The 18,268-nt window shown below is 42.0% G+C and overlaps 1 protein-coding gene across 3 annotated transcripts in view; it reads right to left on the bottom strand.

Moving 5' to 3' along the window:
• Window positions 1-6,248: 6,248 nt before the first annotated feature.
• TC2N (tandem C2 domains, nuclear) overlaps window positions 6,249-18,268 on the bottom strand; it is a 39,938-nt gene continuing 27,918 nt past the window's right edge. For all 3 annotated transcript variants that reach the window (XM_037031411.1, XM_037031410.1, XM_037031409.1), the window contains exons 9-12: window positions 17,496-17,687; window positions 14,342-14,456; window positions 10,450-10,649; window positions 6,249-6,612 (exon numbers count right to left, since the gene is read on the bottom strand). In XM_037031411.1, the coding sequence (XP_036887306.1) occupies window positions 6,502-6,612; window positions 10,450-10,649; window positions 14,342-14,456; window positions 17,496-17,687 (618 nt within the window). In that variant the 3' untranslated portion in view covers window positions 6,249-6,501. The remainder of the gene's footprint in view (window positions 6,613-10,449; window positions 10,650-14,341; window positions 14,457-17,495; window positions 17,688-18,268) is intronic.

Below are 18,268 nucleotides of genomic sequence, written 5' to 3'. Positions count from 1 at the left end.
TCCAACTCTTGGCTATTGTAAATTGTGCTGCTATGAACATTGGGGTGCATAGGTTCTGACTTTTTAAGGCAAATGTACCCAATACATACAATCCAGCATTCTCTCTCAATCAGAAAATACTGTACTGGCCTTTGCCACTTTACTGAGCAATAAACCATGACTCAGTATGTTCATTCATTTCTCGTTTTATTCACTGCTGTATCCCTAGCACCCCAAATACTGCCTATCAGGTCAATGAATGAAGAAACAAATATTTACTATGTACCTGTAATGCGCCAGGTACTGTGCCACCCTAAGAAATGTAACAATGTGACTCAGCTTTGGTAATGATTTAATCACAATTATGATAAATGCTATAGAAGAAAATCACATATGACCATAGACTATTGCTTTAGATGTAAAAAAAAAAACTCTTGAGAAACATTTTTTTAATTATGTATTTTTAAAATTTATTTATTTATCTTTAGAGGGGAAGGAGAGAGGGAGAGAAACATCAATGTATGGTTGCCTTTCGTGCGTCCCCTGCTGGGAGTTGGCCTGCAGGGAACTGGCCTGCAACCCGGGTATGTGCCCTGACTGGGAATCGAACCGCGATCCTCTGGTTCGAAGGCCCGTGCTCAATCCACTGAGCTACACCAGCCAGGGCTTGAGAAACATTTTTAAGCTAACATCTAAAACAAGACCAGAATTCAGCAGAGGACAGAATGAGGAGAGCAACTACTCCTGTGTGAAGATCCTGAGGACACCAGGGGTGTGCTTCCGAGACCTGAAGCAAGGTCAGCGGGAATCGTCCAAGATGAGGCTGGATGGAAAGCAGAGCTTGGACCATGCTGGGCCTGGGAGACCACGCCAAAGATTTTGGGTTTCCCACCAAGAGCAGCCAGAACTAAGGAATGGTAGCCATAGTTGCATTTCAAGAGTATCACCCTGGCTGCTGGGTGGAGAATGGATGAGAGAGAACTAACAGGGAGGCAGGAAGACCAGTTTGGGGGCAGGTGCAGTACTGGAGGTGGGAGATGATGTTGTGACTGACAAGGGAAGTTACTACACTCAAGCCCACTTAGGATGGGCGTTTCTGAATAGGGTCATGGATAGAGTGATGAGAGATGAGAGGAAGCTGAATTCCAAAGCGGCTCCTAGGTTGCTGGGATGGCCAAACAGGTGGGGGGTCATTCCTCTTACTTAGATGGGGACCAGTGAGGGCCAGGATTGTGGAAGGAACGCGAAATCAAAAGCTTGGCCTGGGATATGTTCGAGAAATAACGTCCGCATCATCCAAGCGACAGTGGAGCTCATCACTGAGATTTGGGTGAGGACCCGAAGTTGACAGCCTTCCGCTGGCAGACAGCAGGTGAGGTCAGGAGAATAGTTGAGATCGCCCAGAGAGACGATGCAGAGTGAGAAGAAATGTGTAATTCTGAAATATCCATAATGGCCATAATACAAAAAAGTTGAAATTTATTACAAATTTCTGAAATCCTTCACAAATAAGCAATTATTTCATTAAACATACTACAATGGAAGCTGTTGCTGGGAAATACAGTATCAGAGAAATTCATATAATTGAATTCAACCAAAAGTTCAGTCGAGGTTACTTTCAGACCACAATTATATGACATGTTTAAAATTCCACTGGTTCCTTCTTAACAGTCTGATAAGAGTTGGTACTGATATACTTTGGTGGTAATTTCTCTAGGAGTTACACTAAAGAAATCATGCAGAACTAAATGAAAGCCAAATAGTGATGCTGTGTTTCGACCTGGGTTGCAGATATTTAATTGTTTTCATCTGAAAGCTTCTAAGTAAATACACTGTTAGGGAACAGTACTGTGCAAACAATCAGCTAGCAACACGAACCTTCCAGGGCTTTCTCTGGCCACTCAGCGTTATTTTGGTTCCCTTCTCATTACAAGTGAGCAAAGGTCAAGAAAAGCCTAAGCAAATACACAGGGAAGTGATTTTTGTACAGTATGTCATATTCTTATGACAGGCTTCTAACACTTTCCTCATGAGTAGCTGTGAATGGGACAGTGTATTTCTTTTTATATGTCCACATAAGTCTTCAAAGAAACAGCCACAATATCTTCATTCAGCACCTCTTCCCCCGAGGAAGGCTGAAGTCAACACCAATGAACATGTTTGGGATCACAGCTGTGTCAGTACCTCTAACTGAAAGGACTTTCTGTTTTTATTGTTCAAGCACAGTGTCTCCATTTTGCAAATTAAATAATGAAAAATTGAGTTATATACGTAACTACAAATAATAAACTTAGGAATTGAAAGCAATAATAGAACACAAAAAAACTGCTCAAAGAAAATTCTAGATTTCTTAAAACAATAAAATCCATTATTTATTATCTAAAAGCCAATACACTTACTTTTCTGGTAGCTATTAAAATAGCTGCATTGGCAGAGGACTTGTAAAGTAGCAAAACACATCATTATGCATCTATCAAAACTCATAGAAAACAAGAGCAAATTCTAAGGTAAGCTACGGACATCAGGTAACACGGATACATTGATGTAGGTTCATGGATTGTAACTACGGTACCACTCCGGGGCGAGCTGCTGGTAGCCGGGAAGGCCGCGCATGTCCGGGAGCAGGTGATATATGGGGATTCTCTGTACCCTCCGCTCAACTTTGGTGAGAACCTAAAACAAAGTCTATTTAAAAAATGTATTTTAAATAGCTGCCATTTGTCTCATTCAAAAGACTACCATAAAAGGTGATTTATCTTAAAAGTCCATTTGAGAATTGACCAATGTGCCATTTTTCACAAATCTAAAAAAAAAAAGCATTTCAGCCCTGGCTGGGTAGTTTAGTTGGTTAGAGTATCGTCCTCATATGTCAAGGTTGTGGGTTCAATCCCCAGAGCACATACAAGAATCAATGAATAGACTTCCAGCCAAGATGGAGGTGTAGGTGGAAACACTGTGCCTCCTTGTACAACCGAATTTAGGGACAACAAAGATTCAGAAACAAAACCACAACCAAAACAGATAGAAAACTTAACTGTATGGAAATCTGACAACCATTCATCCAGACCGGTAAGAGGGGTGGAGCTGGTGGCTGGCGGAGAGGGGTCCTGGCAGGAAAAGGGGGTGGTTGGCAGGCCCGGGCAGGCGCAGGAACGAAAACCAAGTAAGTAAGGCTCACAAGGTGGCTGGCTGACCGCGGACACACATTTGCGCACAGATAAACCAGGCAGGTTTAAAAATGGTCATTGAGACAGACCACACAATCCAGGGCCCCAGCAACAGGAAATAAAGCCTAAAAGCACCAACTGGAAAAACTTACGGGAGCTGAGGTGCCAGGAGAGATGCCCAGCCTCACAGGACGGTTTGTTGGAGACACCCACAGGGTCCTAGAACATACACAAGCTCACCCACCTGGGAACCAGCACCAGAAGGGCCCAATTTGCTTGTGGGAAGCCACAGAGGGGACTTAAATCCGAGAGAGAGTGCATGGAGCAAGCGCCATTGCCCCTCTCTGACCCCACCCCCACATACAGTGTCACAACCCAGCAACTGGGTCGCTCCGCCCTGGTGAACACCTAGGGCTCCGCCCCTCATATATAACAGGTGCGAACAGACCAAAACATTATGGTTCAAGAAGAACAGCTCAAAGCCCCAGAGCCAATACTTTTAAGAGACCAAGAAATAGCCAACCTATCAGATGCGCAATTCAAAACACTGGTAATCAGGGTGTTCACAGAACTGGTTGATTTTGGTTGCAAATTAGATAAAAAATGAAGGCTACGCTAAGTGAAATGAAGCAAAATGCACAGGGAACCAATAGTGATGGAAAGAAAACTGGGACTCAGATCAATGGAGTGGACCAGAAAGAAGAAACCACCAAAGAGAAAATAATGAAGAAACAAGAATTCAAAAAAATGAGGAGAGGCTTAAGAACCTCCAGGACATCTTTAAATGTTCCAACATCCAAATTATAGGGGTACCAGAGGGGAAGAGGAAGAACAACAAGTGGAAAACTTATTTGAACAAATAATAAAGGAGAACTTCTCCAGTCTGGCAAAGGAAATAGACTTCCAGGAAATCCAGGAAGCTCAGAGAGTCCCAAAGAAGTTGGACCCAAGAAGGAACACACCAAGGCACGTCATAATTACATTAGCCAAGATTAAAATGAAGGAGAGAATCCTAGAAGCAGCAAGAGAAAAGGAGGCAGTTGCCTACAAAGGAGTCCCCATCAGACTGTCAACTGATTTCTCAAAAGAGACCTTGCAGACAACAAGGGGCTGGAAAGAAGTATTCCAAGTCATGAAATCCAAAGACCTACAGCCGAGATTGCTCTATCCAGCAAAGCTTTCATTTAGAAAGGAAGGGCAGATAAAGTGCTTCTCAGATAAGGCCAAGCCCTTATTATATGAAATGTTAAAGGGACTTATCTAAGAAAAAAAGATAAAAAATATGAACAGGAAAGGATAGCAAACTCACATTTATTAACAACCACACCTAAAGCAAAAGCATAGACGGTGGGGAGAAAATAGGGGGAGGGCAAGAGTAGTGTGGGAAATGTAAAAGCTAAAAAACTTATGACACATGGACATGAACTAAATGGGGGAATGTGGAGGGAGGGGGTGTACAGGGTGGAGGGGAATGAAGAACGGGAATGGGACAACTGTAATGGCATAATCAATAAAATATACTAAAAAAATAAAAGTAAAAAAAATTTTAAATGCATACCAAGCTAATAGGTAGAAAATATATCCCATAAAAAAAGAATCTCTTGCAGATCGCTCTGCCTGGTTTTAGGAATTGTATCTTGACCCCTTGTGGCTAAGGGCGAGGGACGACCTTCGGAATGTGAGCCGCAGGAGACAAAGCTTGTCTCTGGTTTCCTCTTCCTGCCCCCAAAGCCTGGTTCGAAGTCAATGACGGGTAAGACCCCTCACAGAGGGGGACAACCTAAGCCAGTCTCAATCACTTGGGAGGCCTTCATGGAAGGACTCGGGCTGCAACAAGGAGCAATGGACTCCCGTCCCCGGGCTTTAACATAGCCCGAGTCCCCATGTTCTCTGGGAGAAGCCTTCCTGGCCCTAATCCTCTTAAGCCTGAAAACCTGTTGGGAGGGGTGCAGCTCCTTGCCTTGCCAGAGCGTGTCCTGGGAAAAATCTGGCATCACAAAGACTTCCTGATAAACCTGTGAAATCTGCTCTGCTAAGAGTGCTTTCCTTCATATGTTAAGGGTTTGAGCAAGAAATCCTAAAACTCTGCTCCTGACAGACTCTGACTCATAGTAAGCCCTCAGATTTCTTTGAAATGTTATCTACTGTTTGATCCTTGCTGCCCTGTATTCCTGTGTATTACAACCCATTAAAAGGCCCTGGATGAGGGGGCTCGAGGCCTTTTTCTCCTTGGAGAAACTGGCCACTGCTGGCCTTTTCCCCCTGAGAAACTGGCCACTGCCCACAGCCTTTTCCCTCCGAGAAAATGGCCACTTCCCCTCCCTAAGCAGATCACATCATGTCTCAGTCATATTTATGCACCTCACCATGGCATTCAGGGGACCTTGCGAGAAAAGTCGCCCCCCACAAGAACCAATGAATAAAGGCACAAGTAAGTATAACAACAAATCGATATTTCTTTCCTCCTTTCTCTTTCCCTTTCTCTCTCTCGCCCCGCCCCCTTTCTCTTACTCTCTAAAAATCAGAACATAATGCGGAGAGTACCTGTCAACACCAACCATGTACCATAAACTCTAGGCAGTAGGACCAAAGTGCTTGTAAAGTATGTGCATTTTATAGTTTCAAGAGCTAATATCTAGGATAAGGGGAATTAAGTGTTTATTTGGAAAAATCTTAATAAGACACACAGAACAGAGGACCTGGAATGCAGAAGGCATGCTTAAGCTAATTCAAAGTCTACTTCTGGCCTAAAATATCAACATCTATTTCTTGGCATGTGTGAAACAAGAGAGAAAAAATGGAAGACCAGGAACACAGAGCACTTGGTCTACTCGTTAGCCAAAGGAAAGTCAAATCTCGGCATCCTGAGACAAAATCTGCAGCAAGAAGTGAACAGCAAAGTAGAGATCCAGTCAGTAATGATCACCGTGACGGTGCTCAGTCGTCTAAGTGTGTAACGGCACCAACAGAGACTCGACATACTAGATGAAGAATACCTCAGTAAAACGTTTTTAAAAATCTATAATATGGCAGTAACTATACAGGGTTGATATTCTCATTGTTTTTTTAATTTATTTGGTTGCCCTAATAATATGACCATTTTATTTTACGGTCTATTTTGGAAGAATTTTAAATATAAGAATTTTAAATATTTCCTTTACTTTGGATATTTGATACAATTCATACCATTTTTTATCAAGTTCAATTTTCTAACAGGTCCATTATATACTATAATTATGACCCCCATAAATAACTTGAAAAATATATTGATTTGTCTCTTCTCATTGGCAGCAAATTGAAATCACAAGTCTTCTAAAAGAATGTCAAATTCTTCACCAAATAACGTGTGCAGCCTTCAGGATGGACTTAATCTATGCCACTGGATGACAGCCTTCTCAGGATTTGTAACTGTCTCTTTCCACTGGTTTGCTGCTTCGATGTTGTTGCTGTCTTCACCGACACAGATCTGTAAAGGAACAGCGCAACCATTTCACTTGACACGGTAATGGCGAGTTCAGTTCATTAATCTTACTGATAAAAGACAACTGAAGTTTGTTGTACATATATTCAATTGAACATCTTTCCACTTTCCCAAAAGTTTGTTTGATTTCTGTATATGAAATTTAAATGTGAAAACACTTAACCTATTGAACATGGCAGGGTAGGCAGACATGGCTCACCTCTTTGCACAACCACATCAAAATTACAACTAAAACATAGAACCGCCATCACTCAGAACCATCAGAAATGAGTTGAATGGAAGTCTGACAACTATGGAGTTAAAGAAACCACACCCATCCAGACTGGCAGGGGGGGCGCAGACACAGAACAGGCTGGTCCCTCACCCACATGTGGTGGATAAAACTTGGGGAGGGATATCTCAGGAGCAAGGAGTCCTAGGCCCACACCAAGCCCCCCACCTAGGGTTCCAGTGCCAGGAAGATTAAGTCCCCACAGCTTCTGGCTGCATAAACCTGTGGGGATTGAGTCAATGGAAGAAACTTCTGGGGTCTCAAGTAGTTCTTAAAGAACCCACACATGGAATCACCTACTCAGACTGACTCCCTCTGAGCTCCCTCCAGCACTGGAAGGCACCAGGGGTACACAGGGAGGAACGGCATCAAGGCAAGCAGAGGCCATTGTCCCTTTTCTAACACTCCCCTCACAGAGCCAGCAGGCTGGTGCCCTATCTGAGACTCCATCTCCCTGGCTTACACTGTTCGACCTGCCTTGGAAATCCCCAGGAACCCCAATTTACAGAGGCTCTTCCCTTTACAGGCCCACCCACACTGCTTTTCCATATGAATGGCTGGTCTTGGCTCACACTTCACAACTTGCTAAATCCTCTCAAACAAGCAACAGCTGGTCTCGGTGAGCCCCAGGCCTGGCACTAGCAGCAGCCAGCTGAGATTCATAGCTTGGCTCTGCTTTGGAATCTCTAAGCCCAGAACAAGAAGTAGCCATCTCACATAGCTTTATAGCTCTTACAGGGTGGCCCTGGGAAAAACACAGGTTGGGGATGACCTTGGCTTGCACCACCCAGGAAACCTCAGGGCCAGAGCACCCAGTGGACAGCTACAGACCGAGCTGGAGCACCACCACCCTGTGCCTGCACAGCTGATCCTTCACAGAGGACGGAGGGTGGTGGTCAGTGATCACAGCCAGTCCTTGCAGCTGACGAGCCTAGGTAAATCCCTCCCATTGACCTGCCAATAGCAATCAAGACTCAACTACAAGAGGGGGTGTACTCAGCCCACACAAAGGAAACACTTGAGTACTCAGCGTGAGTGATAGGGGAGGCTGTGTCACTGGACCCTACAGGATACCTACTACATTAGGCCATGATACCAAGACATGGAGTCAAAGCAGCTCTACCTAACACATAAGAACAAACACAGGGAGGCTGCTAAGATGATGAGACAAAGAAACATGGCCCAAATGAAAGAACAGGTCAAAACTCCAGAAAAAGAACTAAACAAAATGGAGAGAAGCAATCTAACACTTGCAGAGTCCAGAACACTGGTTATGAGTTTGCTCAAGGAACTTAGTGAGGACCTCAACAGCATAAAAAAAGATCCAGTTAGAAATGAAGGATACACTTCATTGAAATAAAGAACAATTTACAGGGAAGCAACAGTTGAGTGGATGAAAGTGAGAATCAAATCAATGCTTTGGAACATAAGGAAGCAAAAAACAACCAATCAGAACAACAAGAAGAAAAACTCCAAAAAAACTGAGGACCGTATAAGCAGCCTCTGGGACAACTTCAAGAGGTCCAACTTTCACAACACAGGGGCACCAGAAGGAGAAGAGAAAGTGCAAGAAAGTGGAAATCTATTTGAAAAAAAACAATGGGAAAAAACTTCCCTGATTTGGTAAAGGAAATAGATATGCAAGTCCAAAAAGCACAGAAAATCCCAAACAAGATGGATGTGAAGAGGCCCACTCCAAGACACATCATAATTAAAGTGCTTAATGTTAAAGATAAAGAGAGAATCTTAAGACCAGCAAAAGAAGAGAAGTTAGTTACCTAGAGGGAAGTTCCCATAAAATTGTCAACTGATTTCTCAAACGAAACTTTGCAGGCTAGAAGGTATTGGCAAGAAATATTCAAAGGCATAAAAAAAGAAGGCCAAAACTATGAATAAAATGGCAAAAAATACAAATCTATCAACAACTGAATCTAAAAAGCAAACTAAGCAAACAAGAAGAACAGAGACAGAATCACGGACACATAGAACATTTGATGGTCGTGAGATGGGACAAGGATGTGGGGGAAAGGGTGAGGAGGGAAGGGGATTAAGAAGTGCAAACAGAGCCCTGGCTGGTATAGCTCAGTGCGAACCAAAGAATCTCGGTTCGATTCCCAGTCAGGGCACATGCCAGGGTTGCAGGCCAGTTCCCAGCAGGGAATGCACGAGAGACAACCACACATTGATATTTCTATCCCTCTCTCCTTCCCTTCCCCTCTAAAGATAAATAAATAAATAATTTTTTAAAAGTACAAATAGGTAGTTACAGAATAACCATGGCTATCTAACCTGCCCTACAAAGTGTGATGCTAATCACATCTTGTCAATAATATAGATTTTGGAATTTAAATGTGAGTCAAACAATTGTAATTAAGGGAAAGGACAAAAGGAAACAGTCCCTGTAGGGTCTGCAAGGAGGCAAACATTATGTTGTCTTACACAAAGTACTAAGAATTTTAAAACAGATTTATCCAGACATCCATAATGACTATTTAAATAATATCAAAAGTACTATAAAACAATGTTTTCTACAAGTCAAATCTAACATAGTTCAGTTAACAACAGACAGAGTTGAACATTAAACTGAACATAAAAAGAATAAAGTTGGATATCTTTATAGCCTTAAGAAATATCATTCATCCAAGACTGCTCTATCCAGCAAAGCTTTCATTTAGAATGGAAGGGCAGATAAAGTGCTTCTCAGATAAGATAAAATTCAAGGAGTTCATCATCACCAAGCCCTTATTATATGAAATGTTAAAGGGATTTATATAAGAAAAAGAAGATGAAAAATATGAACAGTGAAAGGACAGCAAACTCACAGTTATTAACAACCACACCTAAAACAAAAGCAAACCAAGAGGACAGCTAGATCAGGAGTGGAACCATAGAAATGAAGAACACATGGAGGGTTAGAAACAGGGGGGTGGGAGGAGGAGAAGGGGGGAGAAGGCACAGAAAATAAGTAGCATAGATGGTAGGTAGAAAATAGATAGAGGGGAGGGCAAGAATAGTAGGGGAAATATAGAATCTAAAGGACTTGAGACACATGGTCATAAACTAAAGGGGGGGATTGGTGGGGGAGGGGGAGTGCAGGGTGGAGGTGAATGAAGGGGGGAATAGAACAACTGTAATGGTATAATCAATAAAATATATTTAAAAATAAAAAAAAGAATTATCATTCAAATACTCAGTGATCCCTCCTTTATAAGGATAGTCAACAGTGCTAAAAAACTGACTGTTTTCATTGGTTTTAAAGTTAAAAAAAGCACAAAAAAAGATTAATTTTCCCACAATAAAAATGTAAAGTTTATTTGAAAAAAACATATTTTGAGATAAGCCTGATTGCTCAGAAATTCCAATTCCTTGTGTTTAAGGAGAAAGTTGGACACGATTAGATTTTTGTGGCAACACTGAATTTTTCATGATGATGCTGAGACTCGTCCCCACCAAAGCCCAATTCGACCCTGGATTCCTTCTGCGGACCAGCTGTTTAAATGCATAGAAAAACGCAAGGGAAGAATTCAAAATAAAAACTACCCCCTACTAACCTGCCCCACAAAATGCCGTCTTCTCACAGAGCTCCGGCTATAAAGCTTGATGAGAAAACTGATTTCTTTTTTGTTCTGTACAAGTGGGAAAATCATAGTCTCCCCCCACTTGACTCTTCCATTGGAGGCCTTCAATAAGCGTGTCTTCTTCTTATAAATCAGCTCTCCTGAACTAAACATCGCCACCTTCACGAAAAAGCCTAAAAAATAAGAAATTCTGATATAAAAGATTTGATCTAAAACACCATATAAAGATATATATATTTGATGTAAAATATAAAGAAGCCACTTTTCCAAGTTCTGATGAGCTACTGCCATAACACAAAACACCTTTAGTAAACTCTCTAATTTTTATCACACTCCATAATGAACTACTGTAACCCCAGGAGAATTTAATCTCCCTCTAACGTGAGTGGCATTAGAGACTGGAACTGCAGGCATAAGTACCGATCAGCCTCCAGGGAGGGCACACTGTAAAGGGTTACACAAAAGAGGGGGGCCACCTTTTCTGGACAGCTGGAGGAAATGACTTCACAGTTTCATAGAGATAAAATTGTGCTCTAGTGTCGGGAACTGCCCTGCCTGGTTTCAGGAGCTATAATGCCCCCATGGCTAAGGCTGAGTGAGTGACCTTTGAACCATAAGCCACTAAGAAGACAAAGCTTATCTCCCTGGCTGGAGCGCCACTTCTGCTCCTTTTTCCATAACTGGCCTCCAGTGATTGGTTGGTTAGCCAATGACGGGTAAGATTCCCCAAGGGGGTAATGACCTAAGACAGGCACGATCACATGGAGGCCCCAGGCAAGGACTTGGGGGGCTATGAAGGGAGTGATGGACCCTCGCCCCTCAGCTTTGATGAAGCCTGACTCCCCTGAGTCCGAGAGAAGTCTCCGAAAATTCCTTGGCTATCTTGCCTCCTCTGCCTGACTTAAGCCTGAAACAATGACAGAGGGCAGTGTAGCCCTGTGCTGGGAATGGTGGGCTCCCTGGGTGATTAGGCCTGAGAAAGGATATGTAAAATCCTGTGAAGCCTGTTTTGCTAAGATTGCTCTTAGTTAAATGATAAAGGCTGGGGCAGAAAGTGAGTTTGTTTTCCCAAAGTTTTATAGCCTTTTAGCTGATAGACCCTTACTTAGAAGAAGCCCTAATAGTTCTTTGTATGCTATCTACTGTTTACTGCCTGACAATGATTAATAAGTTGTACCTGAACTCCTGCGTAAAAAAAAAAAAACAACCAATAAAAGCCTGTCTAGGCAAGGGTCACGGCGCTCTCCCCTTGAGAGGATGGCCAAGCCATTCTAAGGGCTCCCCACTTGAGGGGGTAGCCATGCCATCCCTTTTCCTCCACAGGACTCAGTAGTTCATGTGAATTTGTCTCATGTCTCATCCATGACACCACGGGCACCGAGAGCCATGCACACGTCACTCGAGGCTCTGGAGGTTCAACACATGCTCACTAGAGAATATCTACTAAAATAAATTGGGGATGTAGAGCTTCCAGCAATGGTAAATGGCTTCTACAAACTAACCTTCCCATAGATAACAATGAGAAACTCTGGGGGAAATATAACGAGCGACTACTTCAGACACTAAAGACTGACCAAAACCAGAAACCGGAAAGGAGTCAGCACTTGGAAGATGGGAACTGCACCGGGTGAAGTTCAGGTGTCTACAGCTTTTCACCCAAGCAGACTCCCAAGCCTGACTAACACCAGTGGCTACGGCGTAAGCAGATGTGCAGACTGACTGGGTGGTCCCAGGGTAGAGCTGAGGCTCCCAGGTAGCAAGAGAGGAGGGAGCCACAAAGACTGGCAGAGACCTGGCAAGGACAGAGGGGCTGAGACTGGCCACTAGACGTAGAAAACAGAGGTCACTGGGAACCTGATCAGCAGTTTTAATTAAAGGAAGATACCCATTAATGTAACAAACTACATCTGTAGGTTTCTACCACTGTCTCTGTTTCCTAGAATTAACACTTTGTAGTCCTGGTAATTTCTTATTTTAATACCAAGTTAGACATTTTTTTGGTTATTTTTTATGCTTTTTTTCCATCTGTCTATGTGATGGCAGTCTATGGCTATTTTTGCGTGAACTATCTTTTCTCCTTTGACATAAATATGCTAACCCCACAAAATAACTTTTTCCATCTTTTTTCATACTTTGGAACAGCTTATATAAAATAGGAATTATATATTCCTTAAGTTTGGTAGAATCTGTCAGTAAAATCATCCTGGCCTTGTGCTTTTATTAAAAGTTAACTACCTTTATACAGGTTTTGTTTTATTGAGATTTTCTTGTTTTTATTATTTTTCATCAACCTTTTTTTCACTGTTGTTCAAATACAGTTGTCTCAATTTCCCCCTGCCACTCTCCCCTAGCCCAGCCACCCCCACTTCCCACCCTTGACCCCTCCCACCTTTGGTTTCGTCCACGTGTCCTTCATAGATGCTCCTGAAAGCCCCTCCTGCTTTACCACCACTCTCTCCTCCTACCTTCCCTCTGGTTACTGTCAGTTTGTTCTTAATTTCAATGTCTCTGGTTATATTTTGCTTGCTTGTTTTGTTGATTAGGTTCCACTTGTAGGTGAAATCATATGGTATTTGTCTTTCACCACCTGGCTTCGTTCACTTAGTTTTATTCAAATTTTCTTTTGTAGTGAACAGGAACAATTTTCTTTAAAAAATCACTTTTTGCTTGCTTGTTTGGTTGATTAGGTTCCAAAATACAACCAGAGACACTGAAATAAAGAACAATCTGACAGTAACCACAGGTGTGGGGTGGGGGTGGGTAATGTGGGAAAATAGGGAAAGTGCCAGCAAGGACCACAGACAAAGGGCACATGGACAAAGCCAAAGGGGGTGGGTTCGAGGGCAGGAGACGGCAATGGGTGGAATGGGTGGAATGGGTGGCTGCGGTGGAGTGAAGATGGAGGTCACTGTACTTGAACAACAAAACTAAACTAAACTAAAATAAAGCCGATCTCAAGGATATATATTAAAAAATCACTTATTTTAAATAAATTTCAAAGGCACTGGTAGTTGTAAAGAGGACTGTCTTATTTATTATGAAATCTCTTCTGAATTTGAAATTCTACTCTCATCCTTGTTCATGTTCTCTTTACTTTTTGCTTGATGCAGCCTACTGTAGTTTATCTACTTTCATGATCTTTTCAAAGAAAAACTTTTGGTTTTATTGATCGTCTTTTGCTGTTGCCTCAATATTTACCAACTTAAACTCTGGCTTTAATTCCTTCTTTCCTTTGTGATTGCTGTTTTTCTAGCTTGGTGAATGGAACGCTGAGTTGTATTTATTTTCAGTCTCATTAGTTACCATGGACGTCCAGATACCTTCCCTTCCAAGGGGTGCTCTTGCCCCACCCTTTGCCCTCCAGGCAGAACTGACCTTTACCTTGAGCTCCAGGGAGGCTACTGCAAACCAGGCCTGTGAAGCCAGAGTATCAGAACCCCTGGTTGCACCCAGAAGGCGGGGAGGAAAAAGTGTTCCAAGGGTTGTGTTTGATACTTTTGGTTTTGGGGAATTAAGTGTCTCGCTAGCAGAGTATCTAATGAAAGATGCAGGACAAACTCTGAGGGCTGATAAGACACGTCTGACAGTGCTCTGGACGCTCAGCCTGTGGCTACTAATGAGCCAAACAAGGAGCGGCCTCAAATGCAGAGGTCACAACTGGGTAAGAACCCAGAGGCTGGTGGATTCGGGCAGACACAGTGGCTAAAATCTGAAGTCCAACAAAGTGATTTTAAGTTAAAATATAACTGCTTGAGTTGAATAGTAAGTTACTAAAATTTTAATCTCCACTGTAGGAAGTGTAGGAAAAAAACATCTCTTACTAATATTTTCTTCAGATTTCACTTTGAACCACTGACAGACTTACTCAAAGTCAGAGGTGTTGACGAGCTTGGGAGGCACTGTGCCTCAAGAATTTGCAACTGAATCCTGCTGTTTACCGCTTGAAAGCAAGTCCCCAGTTCAAGTTCGGCATGGCACACCTGCACGTCAAAAAAGCATCATTTGGTAATTAAGAATAAAGTTTTGAGATATTTCAAAAATTCAAAAATGAAGAGCTAAATTAGAAATTGTGAGATCGCTGCTTTTCATCGGCACACAAAGTTATACATTATTAGGTTTAGAAGAAAAAAGGCATGGATTTTGTACAAACGAGGCGATAACTTTCATAAACTCTGAAAACACAAGTTGCAGCTACACACTGACCCTTCAAAATCAGGGAGACGGAGGGACAATGACAACTGAAAACAAATGAAATTCGTAAGCGGTTTAGTAGAGCAAACGTCAGTGCCATAAACACCAAAGAGCAAGCATACTGTCAAAAGCCTTACATGTAGTCATTTGAATTATTTTTTGAGAACATAGGAAATATGATTTGAAAACATAATGAGTGAGAATCATTATTTTTTCTAAAAGTGCGAATCAGAGTAGGTGCCACCAAAATCAGGAGACGACAGGTCGCCACAGTGCACAGGTCTGTAGGCTGAGAGCCGCGTCACCACGCTGAATAGGGGCAAGCCCACGTGGAGAGCTGGCGAGAAGGAAGCGAGTGCACGTCACAAGGTCAAAGAAAACCTGAGGCAAACGATGCAATGAAGGAGATGTAGAGAGCGGGCAAAGTAAAAATGTGCTTCTCCTCAGTGCCGCCAACCAAGAGCAGAATCAAGCCAGTACCTTGTCTGAAAGAGGACACGGGCCAGCCCACTGACATGGCTTTGAAGGTCCTTGGAGTGAACAGCACACGAGAGAGACGTAAAGCTGTCCACACACGAACACATTACCCTTCCCGTGTTGAAAAGATACGGATGGGGGCGAGGCAGGCACAGGCTGCTGAGAGGTCTCTTGGGGCTCAGCAGAGACGGGCAGCGCAGTCTCTGCTCCTGCTGATTCTGACAAAGCCACAGCCCAGCCAGGTTGGTGCTTTACGAGATGTTCATACGTGATAATTGCCCGGCAGCCCACTAACTGGCTCCTGGCTCCCTAAGAAAGAACCTCTCTAGGTATGGTCCACTGACTGAATCTTGGGCATTCACCTAAAACGTGATACTGAGTTGTAAAATTGGTTGTGCCGTAAGAAACCAAGAGAGAGTGCAAAGTGAATCACTTAAAAGCATAAACTCAACTGTTGAGTTTAAACTGTCCAATGCTAAGTCTAAAATAATGATAAACTTCCCTATTTTGGTGAAAAATAATGCTATGCTACATTTTAATACATAACTGAAAGTACTGCTTTTGTGTCCAATCAGAATCAGAATGAATTAATAGATCTTTTCACATGAACTAATTCAGTAGCCATATATAAAATAAAACCTTTGCTGATATAAAACTTCTGATATACAATTTGGTAGAAACTGAACCATAATCATTCACTCAGATTCTCCAAGCAGATAAGATTATAATGTCTCAATTTCCCAGAAAGTACCTTTGCTGAGTCTGATACTTTACCAGTCTCACGAACTTCAGTTTTGATTCATGAATTACCCATTTGTATATTTGTGCCTTCTATAAAATATTGTTGAGGATTACTACCCACTAAGCTCATTTCAAAGATGCAAGTGACAAACCCCTATCAGCTGCAAAACAAATTTGCTGTATTTGAACAGAAAACACTCTAATCTGGCATGCTTTCATTCACCATTTATTCTTCCAATCTACCCACATACAAATACTCAATGCAAGAACATGAGAGGCCCTCACTAAGAGCCCAGCATAACATGAAGAAAGATGTAAGTTTAAGTCTTGTTTTGTTTAAAACAAGTAACTTAAATTATTCTAAGTTGTAATAAATACTATAAAAAACCCACTGGGGGGATAGAGATAAAAAATAATAGACAAGGAATAAAGAAATCAAGAAATTTCAGCTATTCTTTTTTTTTAAGATTTATTTATCTTTAGAGGGAAAGGGAAGGAGAGAGGGAGAGAAATATCAGTGTATGGTTGCCTCTCATGTGTCCCCTGCTGGGAACTGGCCTGCAACCCAGGCATGTGCCCTGACTGGGAATTGAACCGCGATCGTGTGTTCGCAGGCCCGCGCTCCATCCACTGAGTTATACCAGCCAGGGCAATTTCGGCTATTCTTGATCAATTATAGTAATCCCTGGTTTTTAATTTTTTGCACACTTAATTTCCCTTGAATTCAGTGATTCTCAAGCCAGGCTGCGCATTAGCCTCACCTGCAGAGCTCCTGACACTTACAGATGCCTCTGGTCCTACACCCCAAATATTCCAATTTCACTGGTTCAGGAGTGGGAGTTTTTAAAGCCCCCTTGATGATACTAATGTGTACCCAGGGTTAAACATCACTTTAAGTCATCTTAAATATTTTTGAAAAGTAGGTAAAATATAAACTCTATATAAATTTAAAATCACATAAACTTTGACCTTATAAAAGCTTATGGCTGATTTCTATAAATGTTATCCTGACCTAGAAGCTATATAATTAAGTTGTATTATAAAACAATCTAAATGTCCAGGTGGCTAGTTGAGAGAAGCAAATATCAGGTCTCAAAAACAAACCAACACTGTAGCTAACCAAGGTCTTTACAAAAAATACCAGCTGTGCAGCTGTGCCCTGGCCAGTGCGTCTCGGCTGGGGGAGCATCGTCCCATAAACAGAGAGGTCGTGGGTTCCATTCCTGGTCAGGACAATACCTAGAGTGAGGCTCAGTCCCCAGTCGGGGCACCTGTGAGAGGCAACCGGTCAATGCTTCTCTCTCACACGGATGCTTCTTTCCCTCTCTCTCTAAAATCGCTAAGTTGTCCGTAGGTGAGGATAAAAAATACACACATTCCAGCTGTCAGAACTTCCTTTATACCCAATTTATAAACAGATATATAGCTGACTCATGATTCAAAACAACTTTCTTAATCTATTTGAAGGCAATCTGTGATGGAGTTTACAGTTCATGATTCTTTCATGCTTTTCCTGAATTATCTGCTACTAAAAAAAACTTTATAAGAGATTAATAAATAATTTTAAATGATTCATAGTCCAGGATTATTGACATACCACCATCACGTACAGAAATTTTTGAAGGAGGCGTTACATCCAAAGAGCAATCCATTTCCTGTGCGCCAAGGGTCCTGAGTGACAGCGAGCACTCTCCAATGGTTTTCTTCCTGGGTGTCTGGGTCTGAATCTTAAACACAAGCCTTACAGTTCGCAGGCTTTGCAGTTTAATAGCAAATACAAAAGTTTCCACAAATTCAATAGGCTGAAAAAAATAAAAATATATAAATAAGAGGACTGAAAAAAGAGTGATACGCCAAAACAAAATAAATAAAAATGACATTTTATAATCTAGAAAAGGTAGATCTGAGTTTTTACAACAATTACATTTTTTTATGTAAACAAAAATGAGAATTGCCAAAACTTGTTTTCCCAGAATTTATCCTGGATACTGCTTTCTTATTTTCACATGTCATCCTGTCAATTACTGAATCAGGAATTCAGGTCAATACCAACACCAAGTGTATCAGAATATATACAGCTTTTCCCCTTCTTGAAAATTGGGCTGTTTTCCATCTCTGGTTCTGGGGCATCTTTTCTGCTATGTACAATTCTCCACCAGTGAATAAGAGTGGTTTAAGAGTCCCAGCCGAGCTCTCTCAGGACCCCGAATATAGCTTGTTCAAGTTACAAGACCTGAATTGTCTCTTGAAAGGAGCGATTCTTTGTCTAACGTTCTTCCCATCTATCTTACACTTCAATTTTTCTTTCGGTGATTTGTTCCACTCTTTGCAATCTGAAAATCAATCTCCTTAACAGAGAAGACAAAGGACAATGTGAGCATGA

Source organism: Sturnira hondurensis, unplaced genomic scaffold, assembly GCF_014824575.4.
Source record: "Sturnira hondurensis isolate 20B ecotype Veracruz unplaced genomic scaffold, ASM1482457v3 Scaffold0021143, whole genome shotgun sequence".
Classification (NCBI taxonomy): Eukaryota; Metazoa; Chordata; class Mammalia; order Chiroptera; family Phyllostomidae; genus Sturnira; species Sturnira hondurensis.
The sequence above is the reverse complement of the archived record's forward strand: the minus strand, read 5'-3'. Positions and strand labels throughout refer to the sequence as shown.